Genomic DNA, 23,601 nt, shown 5'->3' on the forward strand with positions numbered 1-23,601 from the left:
GATTTATACTGAACAAAAATATAAACGCAACATGTAAAGTGTTGGTCCCATGTTTCATGAGCTTAAATAAAATATCCCAGAAATGTTCCATGCGCACAAAAAGTGTATTTATCTCAAATTCTGTGCATACATTTGTTTACATCCCTGTTAGTGAGCATATCTCATTTGCCAAGATAATCCATCCACCTGACAGGTGAGGCATATCAAGAAGCTGATTAAACAGGATGATCATTACACAGGTGCACCTTGTTCTGGGGACAATAAAAGGCCACTCTAAAATGTGCAGTTTTGGCACACAACACAATGCCACAGATGCCTCAAGTTTTCAGGGAGTGTGCAATTGGCATGCTGACTGCAGGAATATCCACCAGAGCTGTTGCCAGATAATTAAATTTTTAATGTATCTACCATAAACCACCAATGTAGTTTTTGACCAACCGGCCTCACATCTGCAGACCACGTGTAACCACGCCAGCCCAGGACCTCCACATCTGGCTTCTTCACCTTCAGGATCGTCTGAGACCAGCCATCCAGACAGCTGATGAGTATTTCTGTCTATAATAAAGCCCTTTTGTGGGGAAAAACTCATTCTGACTGGCTAGGCCTGGCTCCCCAGTGGGTGGGCCTGTCCCCCAAGTGGGTGGGCCTATGCTCTCCCAAGCCCACCCATTCATGTGAAATCCATAGATTGGGCCTAATTTTTTTTTCTCAATTGATTGATTTCCTTATATGAACTGTAACTGTAAAATCATTGACTGTGGCATACAAAGGACTGTATCCTTTCATTGCCTCATTTACAAGTCATTTAGACTAATCTGTTGTACAACATTACTGTAAAGAGTGCGCTGAGAGTCGGGAAGCAAGTTCAGGGAGTGAATACGTTAAACAATGTTGGTGACAGTCGCCATAAAGAGCAGCCAGGTGACCTCCTGGTGACCTAGAGGCCGGAGAGGGAGCACACGTGACAGTACCCCCTCCACGACGCGCGGCTCCTGCCGCAGGACGCTGACCAAGATGACGATCATGGAGATCAGGAGCGGACCGGTCCCCTCTGCCAAGGCACGGGAACCTGTAGATCCGGCTGATGCGCGGAGGCATGACAACCTAGAGTGCCGAGAGAGAGCATACGTGACAGCACCCCCTCCCCGGCGCATTCGGCTCCAGCCGCAGGACGCCAACCAAGGGGACGACCCTGGGGATCAGGAGCGGACCGGTCGCCTCCGCTGAGGTGCAGAAACCTGGTGAACCGGCTGAGGCGTGAGAGCCTGATGAGCCGGCCGAGACCTCCCCGGTTCCCTTGGTCGAGGCACAGGAGCCTATCGAGCCAGCTGAGGCATGGGAGCCTATTGAACCAGCTGAGGCAAGGGAGCTTATCGATCCCGCTGAGGTGTGTAAACCCGTCGAGCCAGCTGAGGCAGGGGAACCTGTCGAACCCACCGAGGCATGGGAATCCGACAAACAGGCTGAGGCCTCCCAAGTATCTCCGGTTTTGACAACCGGACCCGACATCACCTCCAAAATGATGAATATTGTGGTAGCTTCTGGTCCATGCAGCTGTGGTAGAACATCTTCCAAACCGTCGTGACTCCATTTATGATTGATTACTTTCTTCTCCTCTGCTCTGGGGCATTTGCCCTTAAGCTATAGGATTTTGCGCCAGCCACGCTGCAGCCTGTAACTACCCACTGACCCCAGGTTAGCCAATTAGAAGGTCCCACGACACCAGCCCAGCTCAAAGCCCCGAGGCTCTGACGAATTCAGCGCATCCAGTGGTATTAGTGCTCATAATAGGCCTCTCCACCAATTACATCATTCAACACTGACAGTATAAGGCCCTTAGTTGCCTATGGCTATCTGTGACCTTTGTAATCCAAAATGACAGCATCATATTGATTTAGAAAAAAGGATATCAAAACTAGTTCACGTGATGTCGATGAACATAGATATTGTATGATACGATTACTGAGGCATTACTCTTATAACAGTAACATAACATTTACAGGTCATGGTGATCATGAATTAGGAATGAGTCAGTCATTGGCGGTAGGTGAGGAGAACAAAAGTACCTCCTGTTGCAGGTCCTTGATTATTTTGGTCTTTTTCTCCATCTCCATCTTGAGGAACTTGATCTGTAGGTGAAATAAATCAAAGTAAAGACATATATTTTCTTACTGACTGTCCATTTTTTACAGACTGTTTCTTACATTTAAACTATGACATTTACGTTAAGCTATCATGAAGGTAGTAACTGTCACCAACCATGCCACCTGCCTGCACTGGATTTCATCATACAGTATGTTGTTGCACTATCTTCAAAACAGATCTATACATCCCAAAGTCAAACAACTTAAAATGATTCTCTGCCTTTAAATCAGACATCCTGCTAATGCTCCAAGTTCCTCCGTGTGGTTATATTACACGTTTTACTGCTATTTTAGTCAGCTTCTAAAGATTCACAAAAACACATATAAAACATTATGATTCACTGCTTGTTTTGACTGTGATTTATCGTAAATGTGTGTATCTAGAAAAGGTAGGTTGACTGTTGGTGGGGTTGCTGTTTCTCATATCGGATGCATTTATGCCTGTGATGGGCGACTGACTATTTCCCAATGTGTGATTCATTTAATAGCCATATGCTCATTGTGTCAGAGTGATATCTTTGTTTATTGCAATCCCTATATCGCGAGCTCGGCATGTCTCTGTAGTGCAGCCGTTCCCCATGCCCTGTATTTTAACAAGCAGTCAGGCCTTAAACGGCTGATGCAGATAGCGGCCAACCGCAGCGCAGGACTACAACTATAAGACTGGATAGCGGTGGGGGTGGGGGGTTATTCCAATCCCGATTCTGCTTTCTATTTCACCTCTGCGACGAAGGATTCTGAGGGAAAGGTTGTCCTTCAATGAGGCCATTGAGATTGTCCCAGGGAGGAAGGGGAGAGAATTCATTGCCCAGGTGACCTCAGCTCTGAAGGCACCCAGGGGACTGTAAACTGGGGCTAGGCGGTTGACACACGAATAACATCACAGTTCATGTTGATGCATTTGTAGTTCATGGCTCTGCCCCTGGGTACGTCGATAACACATCCCAGCACAACATTCCCTTTGGGGCTGTGGCATGACACACTGAAATGATGGATAGAAAATAGAAAACTGTAGCATTCTACATGGTTAAGATTTGACATTTTGAATTGTGTTATTACAGTATAATTCATTTGTATGACGTACTGGTTAAATCAAAGCAATAAGCCTGAGTAATGTTGGGAGAGTTTTGTGTGTTTCCAGAGCTGTTATACAATTAAACGGTATATTGCAATGCACAGCATGTGCAACTAGTGTTACAAATACGATGCCATATTTGGTATGAAAGTGATGAAATAACCAGGTCAATCTTTTTCATCATGGTGTAATACTTTTTGGAATAGAATGCCTCCCACTGGGAAATTCAATCATACATTTTTGTGTGTGGTTTATCTATTGGAGTTTTTCTTGGCCTACCTAAATTTGTTCATCTTTTAACATTTTTTTACCAGGCTGCATAACTTTACTGATGCCAGGTTCATAGACCAGTCATACAGAGCTAATACAATTGGATCTGTGTTTAATTGACAGGCAGAACCTTTTTGCTAAGAAAGTTCTGAGATGTGGGCATCTAGTGTTGTTGCTACTGTCTTGTCTAAGGTACCATTAATTCATGATTGGTTAGTCATGATTGGGGGTGGGGGGGGGGGGGGGGGGGGGGGGGGGGCATGCGCCTGTCATCCTCACACCTATGTCATAATGTTATTAATTTTGTAAATAATTCTGACAGTAACCCTCCTTTTTAATTTCCACATGTAGCAGGGAAAGTGTTTGTTGTCCAATCTTCATGGTAGTGAAGACAGACAGACAGACAATATAGTTATCATGCATCTAGTTAGACTATTTCTCAGCGGCGCCAGCCCGCCTCGGCTTCCTCATCTAATTGGCCTCCTCATCATCTCATCTAAAATCAAGTTTTAAAAAATTTGGTGAATCAGGTCAGATTCGGATGGAGAGTGAGTGCGTTGTTCAATATGGATAAACAAAAGTCAAAATGAAGTGGTACACAAAAACTCCCCAAAAAAGATTTATCTGATCAAGCTTATGCCAAATTACAGAAGATAACTACATCAGCAAAGCTACAATCACCTCGACTGATGAAACACCATTACAGGTGGAAGATTAGCTAAAGGCTAGAGCTGCCGCTTTCAAGGAGTGGGCTCTAACTCGGAAGCTTACGAGAAATCCTGTTATGCCCTCCGATGAACCATCAAACAGGCAAAGCTTCCATACAGGACTAAGATCGAATCATACTACCCCGGCTCTGACGCTTGACGGATGTGGCAGGGCTTGCAAACCATTACAGACTACAAAAGGGAAGCTCAACCAAGAGCTGCCCAGTGACATGAGCCTACCAGACAAGGTAAACTACTTCTATGCTCGCTTTCGAGGCAAATAAAACTGAGCCATGCATGAGAGCACCAGCTGTTCTGGAAAATGGTGTGATCACGCTCTCCGCAGCCGATGTGAGTAAGACCTTTAAACAGGTCAATATTCACAAGGCCACAGGGCCAGAAGGATTACCAGGACGTGTACTGTGAGCATGCGCTGACCAACTGTCTTCACTGACATCTGTAGCACTCACATCTGTAGCCATGAAGGGCTTCGAAAGGCTGATCATGGCTCACATCAACACCACTATCCAAGAAACCCTAGACCCACTAGAATTTGCATACCGCACCAACATATCCACATATGATGCAATCTCTATTGCACTCCACACTGCCCTTTCCCACTTGGACAAAAGGAACACCTATGTGAGAATGCTATTCATTGACTCCAGCTCAGCGTTCAACACCATAGTGCCCTCAAAGCTCATCAATAAGCTAAGGACCCTGGGACTTAACACCTCCCTCTGCAACTGGATCCCGGACTTCCTGACGGGTCGCCCCCAGGTGGTAAGGGTAGGTAACAACACATCCGCCATGCTGATCCTCAACACAGAAGTGCGTGCTCAGTCCCCTCCTGTACTGCATGCCCAGGCACGACTCCAACACCATCATCAAGTTTGCCGATGACACAACAGTGGCAGACCTGATCACCGACAATGACGAGACAGCCTATAGGGAGGAGGTCAAGACCTGGCTGTGTGGTGCAAGGAAAACAACCTCTCCCTCAACGTGATCAAGACAAAGGAGATGATTGTGGACTACAGCAAAAAGGGGACCGAGCACAACCACATTCTCATCAAGTTGCAGTGGGAGTAGGTTGAGAGCTTAAAGTTCCTTGGTGTACACATCACCAACAAACTATCATGGTCCAAGCACACCAAGACAGTTGTGAAGAGGGCACGACAAAACCTATTCCCCCTCAGGAGACTGAAAAGATTTGGGATGGGTCCTCAGATCCTCAAAAGGTTCTACAGCTGCACCATCGAGAGCATGGTTGCATCACTGCCTGGTATGGCAACTGCTCGGCGTCTGGCCGCAAGGCACCACAGAGGGTAATGTGAACGGCCCAGTACATCACAGGCCAAGCTTCCTGCCATCCAGGACCTCTATACCAGGCAGTGTCAGAGGAAGGCCCCAGCCACCCCAGTCAAAGACTGTTCTCTCTGCTACCGCACGGGCAGAGCGGCAAGTCTAGGTCCAAGAGACTTCTAAACAGCTTCTACCCCCAAGCCATAAGACTCCTGAACACCTAATCAAATGGCCACCCAGACTATTTGCATTGCCCCCCCCCCCCCTTTTTTTTACACCGCTGCTACTCATATGTTATCATCTATGCATAGTCACTTTAATAACTCGACCTACATGTGCATATTACCTCAACTAACCGTTGCCCCCGGACATTGACTCTGTACCGGTACCCCGCTGTATATACAGTTGAAGTCGGAAGTTTCCATACACTTTAGCCAAATACATTTAAACTCAGTATTTCACAATTCCTGACATTTAATCCTAGTAAAACCCTGTCTTTGGTCAGTTAGGATCACCACTTTATTTCAAGTATGTGAAATGTAAAAATAATATTCATAATTTATTTCAGCTTTTATTTCTTTCATCGCATTCCTAGTGGGCCAGAAGTTTACATACACTCAATTAGTATTTGGTAGCATTGCCTTTAAACTGTTTAACTTGGGTGAAATGTTTCAGGTAGCCTTCCACAACCTTCCCACAATAAGTTTGGTGAATTGTGGCCCATTCCTCTTGACAGAGTTGGTGTAACCGAGTCAGGTTTGTAAGCCTCCTTGCTTGCACACACGTTTTCAGTTTTGCCAACAAATGTTCTATAGGATTGAGGTCCATTCTTTGTGATGGCCACTCCAATACCTTGACTTTGTTGTCCTTAAGCCACAAGTTTGGAAGTATGCTTGGGGTCATTGTCCATTTGGAAGACCCATTTGCGACCAAGCTTAAACTTCCTGACTGATGTCTTGAGATGTTGCTTCAATATATCCACATCATTTTCCTACCTCGTGATGCCATCTATTTTGTGAAGTGCACCAGTCCCTCCTGCAGCAAAGCACTGTCACCACCGTGCTTCACGGTTGGGATGGTGTTCTTTGGCTTGCAAGCGTCCCCCTTTTTCCTCCAAACATAACAATGGTCATTATGGCCAAACAGTTCTATTTTTGTTTCATCAGACCAGATGACATTTCACCAAAAAGTACGATCTTTGTCCCCATGTGCAGTTGCAAACCGTAGTCTGGCTTTTTTATGGCGGTTTTGGAGCAGTGGCTTCTTCCTTGCTGAGCGGCCTTTCAGGTTATGTCGATATAGGACTCCTTTTACTGTGGATACAGATACCTTTGTACCTGTTTCCTCCAGCATCTTGACAAGGTCCTTTGCTGTTGTTCTGGAATTGATTTGCACTTCTCGCACCAAAGTACGTTCATCTCTAGGAGACAGAACACGTCTCCTTCCTGAGCGGTATGACGGCTGCGTGGTCCCATGGTGTTTATACTTGCGTACTATTGTTTGTACAGATGAACATGATACCTTCAGGCATTTGGAAATTGCCCCCAAGGATGAACCAGACTTGTGGAGGGCTACAATTTTGTTTCTGAGGTCTTGGCTGATTTATTTTCATTTTCCCATGATGTCAAGCAAAGAGGCACTGAGTTTGAAGGTAGGCATTGAAATACATCCACAGGTACACCTCCAATTGACTCAAATGATGTCAATTAGCCTATCAGAAGCTTCCAACGCCATAACATCATTTTCTGGAATGTTCCAAGCTGTTTAAAGGCACAGTCAACTTAGTGTATGTAAACTTCTGACCCACTGGAATTGTGATACAGTGAATTATAAGTGAAATAATCTGTCTGTAAACAATTGTTGGAAAAGTGACTTGTGTCATGCACAAAGTAGATGTCCTAACCGACTTGCCAAAACTATAGTTTATTAACAAGAAATTTGTGGAGTGGTTGAAAAACTAGTTTTAATGACTCCAACCTAAGTGTATGTCAACTTCCGACTTCAACTGTAGTCTCACTATTGTTATTTTACTGCTGCTCTTTATTTACTTGTTACTTTAAATATATATATATATATGTATATATATTTTACCTTTATTTAACTAGGCAAGTCAGTTAAGAACCAGTTCTTATTTTCAATGATGGCCTAGGAACAGTGGGTTAACTGCCTGTTCAGGGGCAGAACGACAGATTTGGACCTTGTCAGCTCGGGGGTTTGAACTTGCAACCTTCCAGTTACTAGTCCAACGCTCTAACCACTAGGCTACCCTGCCATCCCTTATTTTATTTCTTATTCTTATCCATATTTTTTTAAACTGCATTGTTGGTTAGGGGCTCATGAGTAAGCATTTCACTGTAAGGTTGTTGTTTCGGCACATGTGACTAATATAATTGAATTTGATTTGATTTGTAGATAGGAGGCCTACTTAAGCCTCAGCTAGCACAAGCAGCCTCCCAGTCCCGACAGAGGTCCAGAAATGACAGTAGCCTTGCTCCTCCTCATCTTCCTCCCCTTGAGAATAGTAACAGTTCTCTAGTGATGGTGCCGGCCTTCCTTATCCGCCTCCTCTCCCAGAAAACCAAGCTGACGACTGCCAGAGGCCCAGCGGTGCTCATGAGAGCGACCCCCCCCCCCCCCCCCCCCCCTTCTGTGAACACTTGTAAGCCTACAGTGATGAGATGGATAGCCCCGAAAGCGTGGAGTCCACGTTCCAATGTGTAATATAACTAGGCTGCCAGCTAAATACTGTACATAGCTATAGACCAGGGTATCCCAAACTCGGCCCTGCCCTCAACCCCCCCCCCACGCCTTTTTGTTTTATTCCCATAGCACTACACAACTGCTTCAAATAATCAAAGCTTGATAATGAGTTGGTTATTTGAATCAGCTGCGTAGTGCTTGGGCAGAAAACAAAACGTACACCCAGGGGGAACCCAGGACCGAGTTCAGGAAACCCTGGGCTTGACTGCATTGTCTGCATAATGAAACAATCCCTAGTCAGCTATTGTTTTGAAGGTGGACTGATTGTATTATTTGGAATTAATAGACTGGTTTTATGTAGCACAAACCTTCTATCCAAGCTGCAAGAGAGCATGAGGACGGCTAAGGTAGGCTATAGGTCTACATTCTTAAATGTTTAATTGGTTACTGATTAGTATACGCATGTTTGAATTTCCCACTTTAATTACTTAACAAGGAAATACATTATTGCCGCCGGCCTACATTCTAAATAGCAGCATTGCGACAGCGTAGGCCTATAGCTTCGTAAAACATAAACGTTTGGCTTAACATGAGAAAATGACGACCAAATAAAAATAAACATGTACCCATTAAAGCAAAGCTACAGGATACTTCAAGCACTAGCACCACATAATCTGATAGCTATCGATTGGCAGCCGCGCAGACATCACAATTTCAGAACAATTGACCGCGATCAATAGTCGAAACTTTGAGTGGCTGACAGGCTCATATTTTTTTGGGGGGGGGGGGGCAAACTTCGAGAAACTGAGAAACCGCTACGCCTGTCACGCCCTGACCTTAGTTATCTATGTTTTCTGTATTATTTTAGTCAGGTCAGGGTGTGACGAGGGTGGGTATGTGTGTTTTGTCTTGTCTAGGGTGTTTGTATATCTATGGGGTTTTGATATGTCTAGGTAAATGTAGGTCTATGGTGGCCTGAATTGGTTCAATCAGAGACAACGATAAACAGCTGCCTCTGGGGATCCTTTTTAGGTTGCCATTTTCCATTTTGGTTTTGTGGGTTATTGTCTATGTGTAGTTGCATGTCAGCACTTGTTGCAATTAGCTTCACGTTCGTTTTTGTTAGTTTGTTTAGTGGTCTTCGTTTATTAAAGAAGTATGTATTCTTATCACTCCGCGCCTTGGTCTCCTCGTTATGACGAACGTGACAACGCCAGTGAACTTACATTGAATATGTGAACCCAAACAAGGTTTCTGAACCACACATTATGAATTAAATACAAATAAAATTAAAAGGGATCTTTTGAGTGGAACCACAGCTTCACGGTCATCAAATTCTCTACATGTTATAGGCATTTATGATGAGTATGTGTTTCCCATCGCAAATGTCAATTTCCAAGTACAGCTACAGCTGATCGCTGTCTGTGGTCCACTGGGGATACTAAATTATAGTTTTTGCGTGTAAGGAGAAGGAAGATACAGATTCAGCTTCTAAATGATTGATTTATTTCAGCTTTTATTTCTTGAATCACATTCCCAGTGGTCAGAAGTTTACATACACTCAATTAGTATTTGGTAGCACTGCCTTTAAATTGTTTAACTTAAGTCAAACGTTACGGGTAGCCTTCCACAATTCCCTTTAACACCGTATTGATAATTGATTATCGGTTGCACTAATTTTCATAAATTCCAAATGAGGCAACCCAAGATTATGAAATGTATGAAGTGAGAACTGCTCATTAAAACATAACCACGTTTAAAAAATAACGTTGATGGTTTCGTGCAGTATCGTCCCGAACAAATTAATTTCACTGTGCTTGTTACTAACCCTGGTTTCCACTTTTGCTGCTTAGTAGGTTAATAGAAAACAAACTCTAGAGCTCCCTAGGGGCAGATTACAACTCCAATCAAACAATGTCTTCTACCCAATGCCTCACATCAAATTCGCCCAGCTACGGAGATGTCAAATAGCCTCAACTCACACTCTGTTTCTTCACATAGAGCTGTAGGCATGGTCTCAATTGAAAATTAAAAAACTGCACCTTATTACAAACAAGACAGGTATTCATGTAGCATCATCGTGCGCTTTCCAAAACTCTATTAGCACACTGAATAGTGGCAGTAGCAGAGTTATCCTGTATATGATACAACCAAGAAACTCAACTTTACAACACATTCTTGTGTTATCCCAGAAACGTCACATCATTCAAAAAAAACTGTTATTTCCCCTTGGGAAAACACAGGCATTGATTTGATGCATTGCAGTAGCCAATACAATTTCCTTTAATATAGATAATTAACTCCCTTACACCAGGGACTTGTCACTCATCTGAACATGAAAATGTCAACAGCGACAGTTTGATTGTTGGCTACCCACATCAGCCACCCTTGTTCTGTGCTGTGGAAATAAGACGGACGACCATTTTAAGACGTCCATGTTGTTCTTATTAGCATATATTGAATATCTCAAAGCCATTCCACGGTCTGTTTTGAACATTAATTAGGCCTCCCGTTGATTTTCTGATCATTTGTTTTGAGGGGGAATTAGATAGCCATAAGAGATGTGGCAGTAAATATCAAGGCACAAAACAAGGCACAAAAAACCTACAGGCTAATCCATAGAGTTCTTTAGGTATGAAAAAGGGTCCACATGAGTATAATGTTAATTACTGATATTATCATGGCTTTTGTAGCTGTTATAAAAGCTTTATGTGGGCCTACGGTAAAGTTCATTTCTACATAAAGGGCATACAGTAAACTGTTACCTATAGGTTTCATTCATTCAGTAGGTATAAACATGACTCTGCATGTGTGGTACCAAAGTTCCCTTGTAGCCTGCTATTCTCAGACGTCTGTATAGATTGGCAATGTAATAACGTCTGAATAGAACAGAATTGATACTGGAACGACAGCCAGGTATAATTGAAAAGGGACTGAGTTGCATGAAGGATAGAGGCCTGGATTACTGGGCAAATGAAAAGGAATGTTTATGACAGGATGATAAAAGGAACTAAATGTAAAAAAGGCGCCTGGTCTATTAAGTTTTTATCAGAAACTTATCGTTTAAGGAGAGAGCAAAGAGTGGACCGACCTCCCTCACTATGCTTCCTATTTCTGGGTTACACCTACAGTTGAAGTCGGAAGTTTACATACACTTAGGTTGGAGTCATTAAAACTCGCCTTTCAACCACTCCACAAATGTCTTGTTAACAAACTATAGTTTTGGCAAGTCTGTTAGGACATCTACTTTGTGCATGACACAAGGCCCTTTTCCAACAACTGTTTACAGACAGATTATTTCACTTACAATTCACTGTATCACAATTCCAGTGAGTCAGATGTTTACATACACTAAGTTGACTGTGCCTTTCAACAGCAAGGAAAATTCCAGAAAATGATGTTATGGCTTTGGAAGCTTCTAATAGGCTAATTGACATCATTTGAGTCAATTGGAGGTGCACCTGTGAATGTATTTCAAGGCCTACCTTCAAACTCAGTGCCTCTTTGCTTGATATCATGGGAAAATCCAAAGAAATCAGCCTCAGAAAAAAACTGTAGACCTCTACACGTCTGGTTCATCCTTGGGAGCAATTTCCAAACGCCTGAAGGTACCACATTCATCTGTACAAACAATAGTATGCAAGTATAAACACCATGGGACCACGCAGCCATCATACCGCACAGGAAGGAGACGCGTTCTGTCTCCTAGAGATGAACGTACATTGGTGCAAAAAGTGCAAATCAATCCCAGAACAACAGCAAAGGACCTTGTGAAGATGCTGGGGGAAACAGGTACAAAAGTATCTGTATCCACAGTAAAACGAGTCCTATATCGACATAACCTGAAAGGCCGCTCAGCAAGGAAGAAGCCACTGCTCCAAAACCGCCATAAAAAAGCCAGACTACGGTTTGCAACTGCACATGGGGACAAAGATCGTACTTTCTGGAGAAATGTCCTCTGGTCTGATGAAACAAAAATAGAACTGTCTGGAGGAAAAAGGGGGAGGCTTTGCAAGCCAAAGAACACCATCCCAACCGTGAAGCACGGAGGTGGCAGCATCATGTTGTGGGGGTGCTTTCCTGCAGGAGGGACTGGTGCACTTCACAAAATAGATGGCATCATGAGGTAGGAAAACGATGTGGATATATTGAAGCAACCTCTCAAGACATCAGTCAGGAAGTTAAAGATTGGTCGCAAATGGGTCTTCCAAATGGACAATGAATCCAAGCATACTTCCAAACTTGTGGCAAAATGGCTTAAGGACAACAAAGTCAAGGTATTGGAGTGGCCATCACTAAGCCCTGACCTCAATCTTATAGAACATTTGTGGGCAGAACTGAAAAAGCGTGTGCGTGCAAGGAGGCTTACAAACCTGACTCAGTTACACCAGCTCTGTCAAGCGGAATGGGCCAAAATTCACCAAACTTATTGTGGGAAGGTTGTGGAAGGCTTTCCGTAACGTTTGACCGAAGTTAAAGAATTTAAAGGCAATGCTGCCAAATATTAATTGAGTGTATGTAAACTTGTATGTAAACTTCTGACCACTGGGAATGTGATGCAAGAAATAAAAGCTGAAATAAATCATTCTCTCAACTATTATTCAGAAATTGTGAAAAGATGAGTTTAAATGTATTTGGCTAAAGTGTATGTAAACTTCCGACTTCAATTGTAGCTCTCTCACTCTCCCAGGCTGGTTATTAAGTGGTGGGAGGGAGGGGGCCAGCCAGGAGAGATGACTGCTGGGTAATGAGATGGGTGACGGGCGCCCACAGGCCCGGATGACAGGTGACAAGGGGGAGGTTAGAGGAGTGAGGTGTAGACGAGGTGTGGACGACTGAGGGCTCCTACTCACGGTGGCCTGCTGTTTCTCGGCTTGCTCCGTTGCCTCGTCCAGCTGCTTCTGCAAGGCAGCCTGGAGGGACTTCATCTCTCCCCTGTTGAAAGGAAAGGTGAGAAACTTTCAGTTAGCACATATCCTTCTCCTCTCCAACTCTTCTCTGACTTCCCGCAGTGGCGAGGCAGTAGTAATAGTATCTCAAGCACTGGCTGACTGACTGACTGAGCACTGAGTAGGATCAAGCCATCAAATCAATTCATGCTTACTTTTTCTACCAAACATTTGTGATAGAATGCGTGACGAAATACCAAACTTTAATCCAGAATACCAATATACGATTACAGCAGCAAAGGAATTATTCCCTTTGACTGGGCTTAGTGTAGGTTTAGAGTTTAATTACATATGACTTGGTCATGGTCCATCACTTGTGCAGTCGAGGAGCAGCATCTGCAGTCAACAGCACTGTTTGTCAAACTCGGAAAGAAAAGTCTCTCTTCACTGCTGTGCTGCCCTGTCATATTTCACATGCCAAGGGTTGTGCCTGTTGGCATGAGCCCAGCCAAGCAAACATTTTTCTTTTCTGCTAGTTGGCATTTCATTTTTCTGATCTCACCCTCAAACCAGCAGTATGACGTTTTAAGGGGAGACAGAATGATTTTTTAGAAGTTAGAATATGAGGTTGACATTTAAAGGGAGCCCAACACCGTTTGGTGCTGTAAGTGAGCTTCAAGTCAACACATTGAGTCAACATATTTTCACCGATATTTAGAGACTTTTTTGCCTATGGGCTACAAACAACCAAAAATTATTCTGAGTGCCATTTTCCTCAGACAACACAGCACTAAACTGTGAATAAAATAGTGTATAACCCATTATGGGTATCTGTGGAAAGGCAGTTACTATTTTAACCAAAGCACAAAAGTAAATGACTTTGACTTTCAGTACTGTCTTCCTCTGTCCCTCCTTGTATTTCATTGGCCACTCAAGTTGGCTGTATTTCTGCAGTTTAAATATAGTAATTGGTTATGCCCAGGATTAGGTCAAATGTGGTGGTTAGGACGAGGGTTAACGTTTTTGTTTTTTCAACTTGTAACCCTCACGTTTGTAATTATTCGACATGTGTTGACCTGAGGATGTGGCTACCATGGTTTCACATTAAAATAGTTGCTAGTTATTACTCCCTCGAAGCAATCATAAACATTGCTTGAAAGCTGTCAAAAACAAATGATTTTCCATAAATCAGCAGCCTGGATCGCTCGTGATGAAGTCATTCGATAATCATTCTTGGCAATGGAACGAACCAAGAGCAGGATTCATTCGGATTTAAAGTGGAAAACAGGTGGCTGCTCAAATCGTCTGTGGACCAGGAGCCATTGCTCCAATAAAACATTGTTTTATGGTTTGTTTATGATTGTCATGTGTTATTGATATGTTGGTTTGCTATTTACAAAGCAGTAGGATATAAGTATATACTGTGTATACCAAAGGCTGAATTTCAGGTAACATCACATTGTTCCTGCACCATAAAAGGAATGAAAAGTAATGTTGCTCTTTGAAAGAATCCATACGGTAGGAATGTGCAATAGCAAATGGTTAAGAAGCTTAGATCTACCTCTGCTTGTGGCTGAGCGCCAGGATTTTCAGGACATCCGCCTTGGCCACGGAGTCGTCATTTTTCAGTGTCTAGAAGAGAGGAATGAGAGCTTTTTAGTCTCACAAGAGAAATTGGTTTATTATATGACCACTCACAGTCTCACTCCAACACTCCAATGTGAAGGAGCTGATTCAAAGCACTCATAGGAACATAAAGAATACAACAATGCCCCTTTCGAGTGTAAATGCACACATTGCTCTAAGCTGTCATACAGTAGCCTATCTATGCTCAGGCAAAAAAAAAGATGTGAATAATTATTAGAATTTTTCATACATATTGTGTAACGCCTCATAGATTATTTATGTGTATGCTTTTATGAGGGTAGTCAAATACTTTTTGTGGTCCAAAAAGTATTAGTTCATTTGTAAGCTTGTAGGAACTCATATAGTTTAGATTCAGGTTTGAGGGTAATTATGAATCTTTTTTATGACACTTTTTGGGGAAGAAAATTGAAGTGGTACAGTGTCTTGTTAATAATAAATTAGATCTTAATTTCCATAAATACACTAATTTGAGTTCAATAATTGCAGCTCTGCAAGATTACTGAACGGTTTTCAAATGTGCTTCAGTATAATAATGAGAAGAGACATTCTGAAAAACACCAATATTTTTTTATCACAAAAACTTTAACCTGGGTGCATCCAATCAGGGCTTGATTTAGAGGGATGCTGGCACTACCACAACAAACCAGGGCAGTAAGCAGTTAAGTTGCAAAGGAATGGCCCACATTAAACCATATACTAGCACACCACAGAGCAACTGCCAAGAATCAAAGCTCTATCATGCAAAGTTTAATTATGAAGGGTTGACCCAGCACCCAAGGGATGTCTAATTAAAATAATAAACACTTAGGACAGTGAATCTCCACCAGAAAGGTTAATCAGTTACACATACATAATTGATTACTCTAAAAAGTTACTGATCGTTTTCACCCCTTTTTTTGGTAAGAGATCCATCCCCCCTCGCTTCTCCCTTCATCTCCCGCCCCCTGCTTTTCCCGGTACATTTGCACAAGGCACAGGGTACACTGCCATCCAAGTCTGCACATAATCACATAATATACAGTAGCTGACTGACGTCAAAGCCTGCAACCGGGGACATTGGTAGCGTAGACTACACACAGTGCCAGCCAGCCCCGAACAAGGGACAATGGATGCCACCGAAAACTGTCAGGAGGACAACACCATGAACCCAGGTTGGCCAGGTCACGTCATACAAGTAGACAGGATGTATTTGGGAAGTCACTGATTAAAACTGAAATGGGCTACAGCCATCCAAGCCTACTAAAAAGAACACAGCGGCCCAGACTAATCCAAGGGACCACTGCCTACCAGAATTGGCAAAAGAGATTCCATTCAAGACTGACTAGGGGACAATGATACTCTGGCTAACACCTGACAGACACATTTGTGTCTGCTGGTTCTCTATGGGACACAGGATGTTGAAAGTATAATTTTGGACTGAAAATACTTGTCAAACCAGATGTCTTTTTCAATCTATTTGTTCAATTCAATTCATTCCCTACTTGTTTGACGAGAACTGAAATGGAATCGACCGCAGCCCTGATCAGTGGCGATATACAGATGTGTCAGAGAAAAAAAAACGTATTGCCCTGCTGCGGTAAACAATTTAATAACAACCAAATTACACTGGATTCACAAGACCTAGGATGAACTATGTTTATGTGGTCTTCCATCCAAGCCGTGCCTTCCCCAATTCTCTACGGGACTGATGATCATACATTTGTCTTTTACCTCTCATTACCTGTCATTCCCCATTCCGTCAGCCCTATTCTGCACTGTGCTCACAGGAATGAGTAACGTTGTAGCGTACATGTACACACAACATCCGGTCTATACAGCGTTTGCGGATCTGTATGTCAAAAAAACGGATGACATTAAGTTGTGGTAGATATCGAGGGTAGAAGCAGAGATACCATTCAAATCATTTCAGTGTTTGCTCAAGTCCGCCTGGACTTCCAGGTGGATAGGGTTCGCACCATTGAGACAGGCAATTTCAAATCGAGCACATCTAAAAGTATTTGAAAGATGTAAAATGACGTAACATAAACACCCTCCAGCAGCATCACACATGCACATCCTGTCACGATAGTTATTAGATCCTCTCGTAAATCTTCTGCAAGTAAACAAAAGGGTCGCTATCTAGAACCTAAAAGGGTTCTTCGGCTGTCCCCATAGGAGAACCTGTTGAATAACTTTTTTTGGTTCCAAGTAGAACCCTTTTGGTTCCATGTAGTGCCCTTTCCACAGAGGGTTCTACATGGAACCGAAAAGGGTTCTAAAAAAACCTGTGACCAAAAATAATTATACCTGGAACGAAAAATCGGACAGCTGAAGAACCCCCTTTGGGGCCCTTTTTTCAAAGAGTGTAGGGACAGATTTCTCAACACTGTCACCTTGGAGTAACTTTCCAGTTTTTACAACTGTACCTCAACTACAGGAATTCCACTTCCAAAACAGCTTTGCATTCGTATTCATATCAGGGGGACTGATCGTCAAAACGAAGGACATATCGCTTATTTGCTTTTGATAAATGAGGCCCCAAGTATGTAGTGGCTCATTATACGCTAGGACAGTGGATGAGAACGAGTGAATCACAGGCTGAGCTGAATTCTTAAGCCATTTTTTTAAAGTCCTAAAACAGAGCCCTTCGAAATAATCTCAGGGTTCCAAAGGCACTCAAAGCCATCCACCTTTATTTAACATCCCACTATAATCTGTCAGAAAAGGAAACAGTGGGGCTCTAACCTGAAGGTTGCCTTTTATGCTGTCCAGTTCCTTTGAAGTCTTGGAGAGTTGACGCATGATGCCAGTCCGCTCGGTGAAGACCTCCTTCAGCTTCTGCTCCAGCCCCTCATAGCCATGTCTGTCAAGGGGGAGAGAGAAGAGAGAGAGATTTCACTACTTTATGTCCGCCTGAGAGAATCACCCTTTATTGGCACCCTTGGGAGTGGGAGACGGTGTTAAGTGGATTAAAAGTGTTGTCATTAGAGCAAAAATGTAAAGAAATACAGACAAACTAATATCTACTGAATGCTCAGTCCTTGGTTTCGAGATAAAAAAGCACTTCACTCACCCTATCAATTTGGGAAAGTGTTTTACTCCAATGTGTCATTTGGCCAGAGGTCCTCCTCTGCATTTCTATCAAGTAATCCAACTGTCAAAAAGACTGAAATATCCGCAACACCAATTTGTCAAATGGCCTTTCTATTTCTATATAAATCCAACTATTGGAATGTAAATTAGGACAATTTTTAATGGTGACCTTGCCAAGAGGCAAACATGACTTTTCGTGCACATGTGCATGCAAATTTGGTCATTACAGACTCTTGTCTGAGAATCCTGAATGAATGCATTCCATATGATGGAATATGTGTACCCAGCAAACCGGGAACATTCCAGAACTAAGATTCCCATTAAGTTCTAATTAGGGTTTTATCTAATATTAGGATGATAACATCCCCAAAACACTCAAAGAATGAAAAATATATATATTTGGGAATGTTCACAAACATTTTGTGCACAACATCTGAACAACCACCACAAAACATTCTGGGGAAGTTCTGGGAACTTTCACATAACCAATTTTGGTTTGCTGGGTATACTGATAAAAGATTAATTGAAAAGTAATTTTTTATGAGTCCGTTTGACTTTGTCTATACCTTTCGACTACTATTTTAGGGGTTTGCGTCTCTGACCTTACTAGCCTACCAATTGATAAAACAGACATGTGGCTCTTGAATGACAAGCACACTCGTCAGCCAAGTGAAGTAGAGTTAGGGGACAAGTGAAGTAGAGTTAGGGGACCCAGTGGGTGAAAGCTCAGGAGTGGCAAATAAAGAGCTGGAGAAGAAGCTGACAGCTCTGGCCTTTTGGGGCCACGGTTGGCCATGTGAGCTCTCTCTCTCTCTCTCTCTCTCTGGTCAGAGATAAAGACATTGCAGCTTGCCTACATCTTCCCTAGTGCCAACTGCCGATGTCAGATTGAAAATCTATTTTTATTGAATGCAACACCCTCATTTACAAACACAAATAAACTAATCAATCTTTTGGAAGCTTCCTCAAGATCAAGCTGGTCAGCCTGTGGTTTTCAATGTAAACCGGTCGTCCATTTTATATCGACATGCTGTGCATCACTGATTGCTTTCAACTCCGCACAACAGAATCATTATTTGCAAATGTTGTGCGTTACAAAAAAACATTAAACCACTCCCCCTGTTTGACCCTCCCCTTAATTTGACATGCTAAATAGACAATAAAAGCACTATCTCTACAAGTGACAAGAACATCAAGGATCTTCTACAATCAAAACCAAGAAGCAGGAAGTGTAGGGGGGAACACAACATCCTTCCCACACTGCAGAAATGCCTGTTAGACCAATACCCAAATGACATTGCTTTGTCTTACGTTAGAAGCTCCTGAGGAAAGAGTAGAGCCGCAAGTGCAAGAAAATGTGACTTATCATCTGGAGAAAAACAACAACACGCCATGCAGCTTAATGAGCTTCACTGTAAACCTCTCTGAGAGTGGATTTTTGGGAGCAGGTTTGAAACAAAATATATATACTTTGTAATTGTTTTTAATCAATGCACTTTTAAATGCAACACTGCTGCCGTCATATTCGGGCTGAATCTGGGAGGGCTCCCCACCTGTTCGACCTGGGGCCTTTTTCCAAAAGTCTCATACACCTCATGTCCCAAATCCCATCACCGGATCAAGCACAATAACACATAAATCAGTAATAGAAAAGCAGTTCTTAAGAAATAAAGAACATTTTGTAATGTATCCTGCGCATGAGTTGCCACCGTATGGCATCTGTGAAATCTATTGCTAGCTCACGCAACAGAGAGAGGTGAGGAAATCACTCCCAGTCTGCCAGCTTATTCATTACCCAATGGAATTGGCCCATCCTCGGGAGGGGAATGAATAATTTTTCGTAATTTGAGGCCCACTGAAACAGCTATATATCATATGAAGAGTCACAGATAACAGTAAAGAACTTGGTCCGACATTAGTGCACATGGTTCGACATAAATTGGTAATTACTGCCAAAAAATGGCACCAGATACATAATTATGTTATGACCTTTCTCCGACACCAGCGTCCTGGCAACCGCTCGGTTTCACGGCTCCATTGGACGAGAGAAAAGTGTGCTAATGACAATCGGGTTGTCTGACAAACAGTCTTATGATCAGATACGAGGCCGCTGTCCTCAGAATTCTGCTGCCAGTGATCACATAATAACATCTTTTTTTTATTTGGGGCCTCTGCAATTCCCACATTCTTTTACATCCATCTTGATCTAGCATCTTAAAGTCAAGCCAGTAAAACACGCCCGGCTCGAAATAATGAAAAGTACCACACACACAAAAAAAAAAGAAAATGCAGACAAATGAGCTTTCTCCTACATGAGGAGCATCATCATTTATTGGTGGATACTGCGTAAAATTCTCGCGGACAAACATTTCTCCAGCAAATCACAGCAAGTTTCTGAGTAATATGAGGTTGACCCTGCCATGTAAAAGAGAAGTGCTGAGCCGTGGGCCTGGAGAGGGAAAAAGTGCTGAGGTCCACAATCAACAGCAAAACAACAGCTCAATAAAGGGAAGGAGGCAAGGCCATGCACATGTCCCGCTATACAGAGCAGCTGCAGAAGCAGCTTGGTCTTCAGTTCAGTTGACAGGGCTGGCCTGGAAACGCTCTATCGTAGCACCGGTTAACAGCTATTGACCAGGGCCTTTTTTAAAATAACGGCTAATAGCTTATGAGATCATTCAGCCTCTCTGTGCAACGCCACGGCAGTCAAAGTGTGGAAATTATGTGTAGGAGGTGAGGGAGCGAAGCCATCTGTGAGTGTACATAAAAACAGTATGTAGGCCTGGCTCGCATATACACACTGGTGTGTGTAAAATCAAGAATGTCCACGCTTGTTGAGGGCACAGTTGTTAGTTGTGATTCATACATTTGGCTATCTACTAGAGGGATTAAAGAAGAACCAGAAGTAAGCGTGGCTTATCTGATGGGGATACTTCCATCCAGCTACCGGGCAATGCTTAATAAATCATTAACGAAGGCATTTCTAAAAATGACAATTAAATAAATCCCTTCTAATCCAACTTTGTAACAATACATTTTGAAGAAATCCAAGGGGTCTGTAACAATGTGCGCTGAGAGTCGGGAAGCACAGAAACTTAAACAATGGCGCATGGTGAAGGAACCAAAGGGAGTGACATATAAAGGGCAGAAAATCAAGGAGGTGACGGAGTCCAGGTGAGTGTCATTATGCACGTAGCGATGGGGACAGGTGTGCGCCATAACAAGCAGCCTGGTGACCTACAGGCCGGAGAGGGAGCACACGTAACAGTACCCCCTCCACGACGTGCGGCTCCAGCCGCAGGACGCCGACCAAGATGACGATCCCGGATCAGCAGCAGACCGGTCACCTCTGCCAAGGCGTGGGAACCTGTCGATTCGGCTGAGGCGTGGGTGCATGGCGACCTAGAGCGCCGGAGAGAGAGCATACGTGACAGCACCCCTTCCCCGGCACACAACTCAAGCCGCAAGAACCTGTTCACCCAGCTGAGGCATGGGAGCCTATCGATCCCGCTGAGGTACGGAAACCCATCGAGCCAGCTAAGGCAGGGGAACCCGTGGAGCCCGCCGAGGCATGGGAATCCGACAAACCGGCTGAGGCCTCCCAGGTAGCTCCATTTCTGACACCCGGACCCAACATCACGTCTAACACACACACGAAAAAACACTCTTCGGTGAGGCGTCATTCTGTAACGATGTGCGCTGAGAGTCAGGAAGCAAGTTCAGGGAGTGAGTGTTTTAATAAATAAACACAAACATAATACAAACTGAGAAACACGAACAACGCACAGACATGACACAGAAACAATGACGCCTGGGGAAGGAACCAAAGGGAGTGACATACTGTATAAAGGGCAGAAAATCAAGGAGGTGACGGAGTCCAGGTGAGTGTCATTATGCACTGATGCGCGTAACGATGGTGACAGGTGTGCGCCATATCAATCATCCTGGTGACCTAGAGGCCGGAGAGGGAGCACATGTGACAGGGTCTCAATACAGACACTAACTGTAGCTGGCTGGCAATGCTTCATATTAATAGGCATTTGTCAATGACCTATTCACAATCCATAAATCTTTCTTTTAAAATAAACTAGGCACTCATTGATATTAATGGATGTACTTACTTGAAAGGATCCTACTCACACCAGAAGTAAGGATGTATGATAATAAAAGGAATATGAATAATAAGGAATTCCCATGGTGCCCCATGCGAGGACAATCCATAGATAGTATATGAACACAAAACTACACTGAGTGTGGAAAACATTAGGAACATCTTCCTAATATTGAGTTACCTCCCTTTTGCCCTCAGAACAGCCTCAATTTGTCAAGACATGAACTTTACAAGGTGTCAAAAGCGTTCCACATGGATGCGGGCCTATGTTGACTCCGATTCTTCTATTCTTGATACACACGGGAAACTGTTGAGCGTGAAAAACCAAGCAGCATTTCAGTTCTCGACATACTCAAACCGATGCGCCTTAAATCTTTTGTTTTGCCCATTCATCCTCCGTATGGCACACATACACAATCCAAGTCTCAATTGTCTCAAGCATTAAAAATCCTTCTTGAACCTGTCTCCTCCCCTTCATCTAAACTTGATTGAAGTGGATTTAAGGTGTCATCACTAAGGGATCATAGATTTCGCTTGGATTCACCTGGTCAGTCTATGTCATGGAAAGAGCAGGTATTCCTAATGTTTTGTAAACTCAGTGTATATTAAGCATTGCCCGGTAGCAAGAAAGATGAAACCCCAGCAGATAACCCTTATTTAAGAATGCGCTCCGAAACCAATATTGCGTGGTGAACAAACTGAAGGGGAACATATTTTACGATGAACAAGCGACAAAATCAACAGCAGAAGTTATTTGTAAGTGCTAGCATTTCATCCGTCAAGTATAAAATGACTTTATTTGCTGTAATGCAGATTGTGAGGAGACAGCAGTGTATGTAGTGCCTCCAAGTTCAGGCTGGATTATTTGTGTCATTAAGAGGGTGCAAATAAATAGTCGTAATAAGGGGAAATGCACAAGGCTTGTCGAAAAATGTACATATTTCCTTTCCCCAAGCATGACTACTACTGACTCTTGTCTTGTATAAACATAGCAGACAGCAGGGAATAGGAATTGCATTGGTTGTCAGACTGACACAAAATCTTCTTTAATTGTTTGGTTGACGGACATGGTAAAATGGTAAAACAAGCTGGTGCACGATATCTGAGTAAGCCTCAAGGTTTGATAAGCTGCAGACCACACTATCTACTTAGAGAGTTTCAACTGTACTTTATGTAGCGGTCTACATACCACAGACCGGTGCTGGCACTAAGACCGCACTCAATGAGCTGTATTCCGCCATAAGCAAACAGGAAAACGCTCATCCAGAGGCGGCGCTCCTAGTGGCCGGGGACTTTAATGCAGGGAAACTTAAATCAGTTTTACTACATTTCAATCAGCATGTTAAATGTGCAAGCAGAGGGGGAAAAACTCTAGACCCCCTTGTGTACAAAACTCTCCCTCGCCCTCCATTTGGAAGATCTGACCATAATTCTATCCTCCTGATTCCTGCTTACAAGCAAAAATTAAGCAGGAAGCACGGTCAATAAAAAAATGGTCTGATGAAGCAGATGCAAAGCTACAGGACTGTTTTGCTAGCACAGACTGAATATGTTCCGGGATTCATCCAACGGCATTGAGGAGTACACCACAACAGTCGTTGGCATCATCAATAAGTCCCGTATGTATATACCCCAACCAGAAGCCATGGATTACAGGCAACATCCACATTGAGCTAAAGGC

At 43.2% G+C, this 23,601-nt stretch overlaps 1 protein-coding gene across 4 annotated transcripts in view; it reads right to left on the reverse strand.

The window, feature by feature from the left end:
* The window catches only part of LOC110506306 (leucine zipper protein 2), a 163,130-nt gene that overhangs the window by 50,837 nt on the left and 88,692 nt on the right, over positions 1-23,601 (reverse strand). For all 4 annotated transcript variants that reach the window (XM_036963551.1, XM_021585797.2, XM_021585796.2 and 1 more), the window contains exons 2-5: positions 17,462-17,579; positions 14,652-14,722; positions 13,055-13,136; positions 2,067-2,129 (exon numbers count right to left, since the gene is read on the reverse strand). In XM_036963551.1, the coding sequence (XP_036819446.1) occupies positions 2,067-2,129; positions 13,055-13,136; positions 14,652-14,722; positions 17,462-17,579 (334 nt within the window). The remainder of the gene's footprint in view (positions 1-2,066; positions 2,130-13,054; positions 13,137-14,651; positions 14,723-17,461; positions 17,580-23,601) is intronic.

This window comes from Oncorhynchus mykiss, chromosome 26 (genome assembly GCF_013265735.2).
Source record: "Oncorhynchus mykiss isolate Arlee chromosome 26, USDA_OmykA_1.1, whole genome shotgun sequence".
In the NCBI taxonomy this organism is placed as follows: domain Eukaryota; kingdom Metazoa; phylum Chordata; class Actinopteri; order Salmoniformes; family Salmonidae; genus Oncorhynchus; species Oncorhynchus mykiss.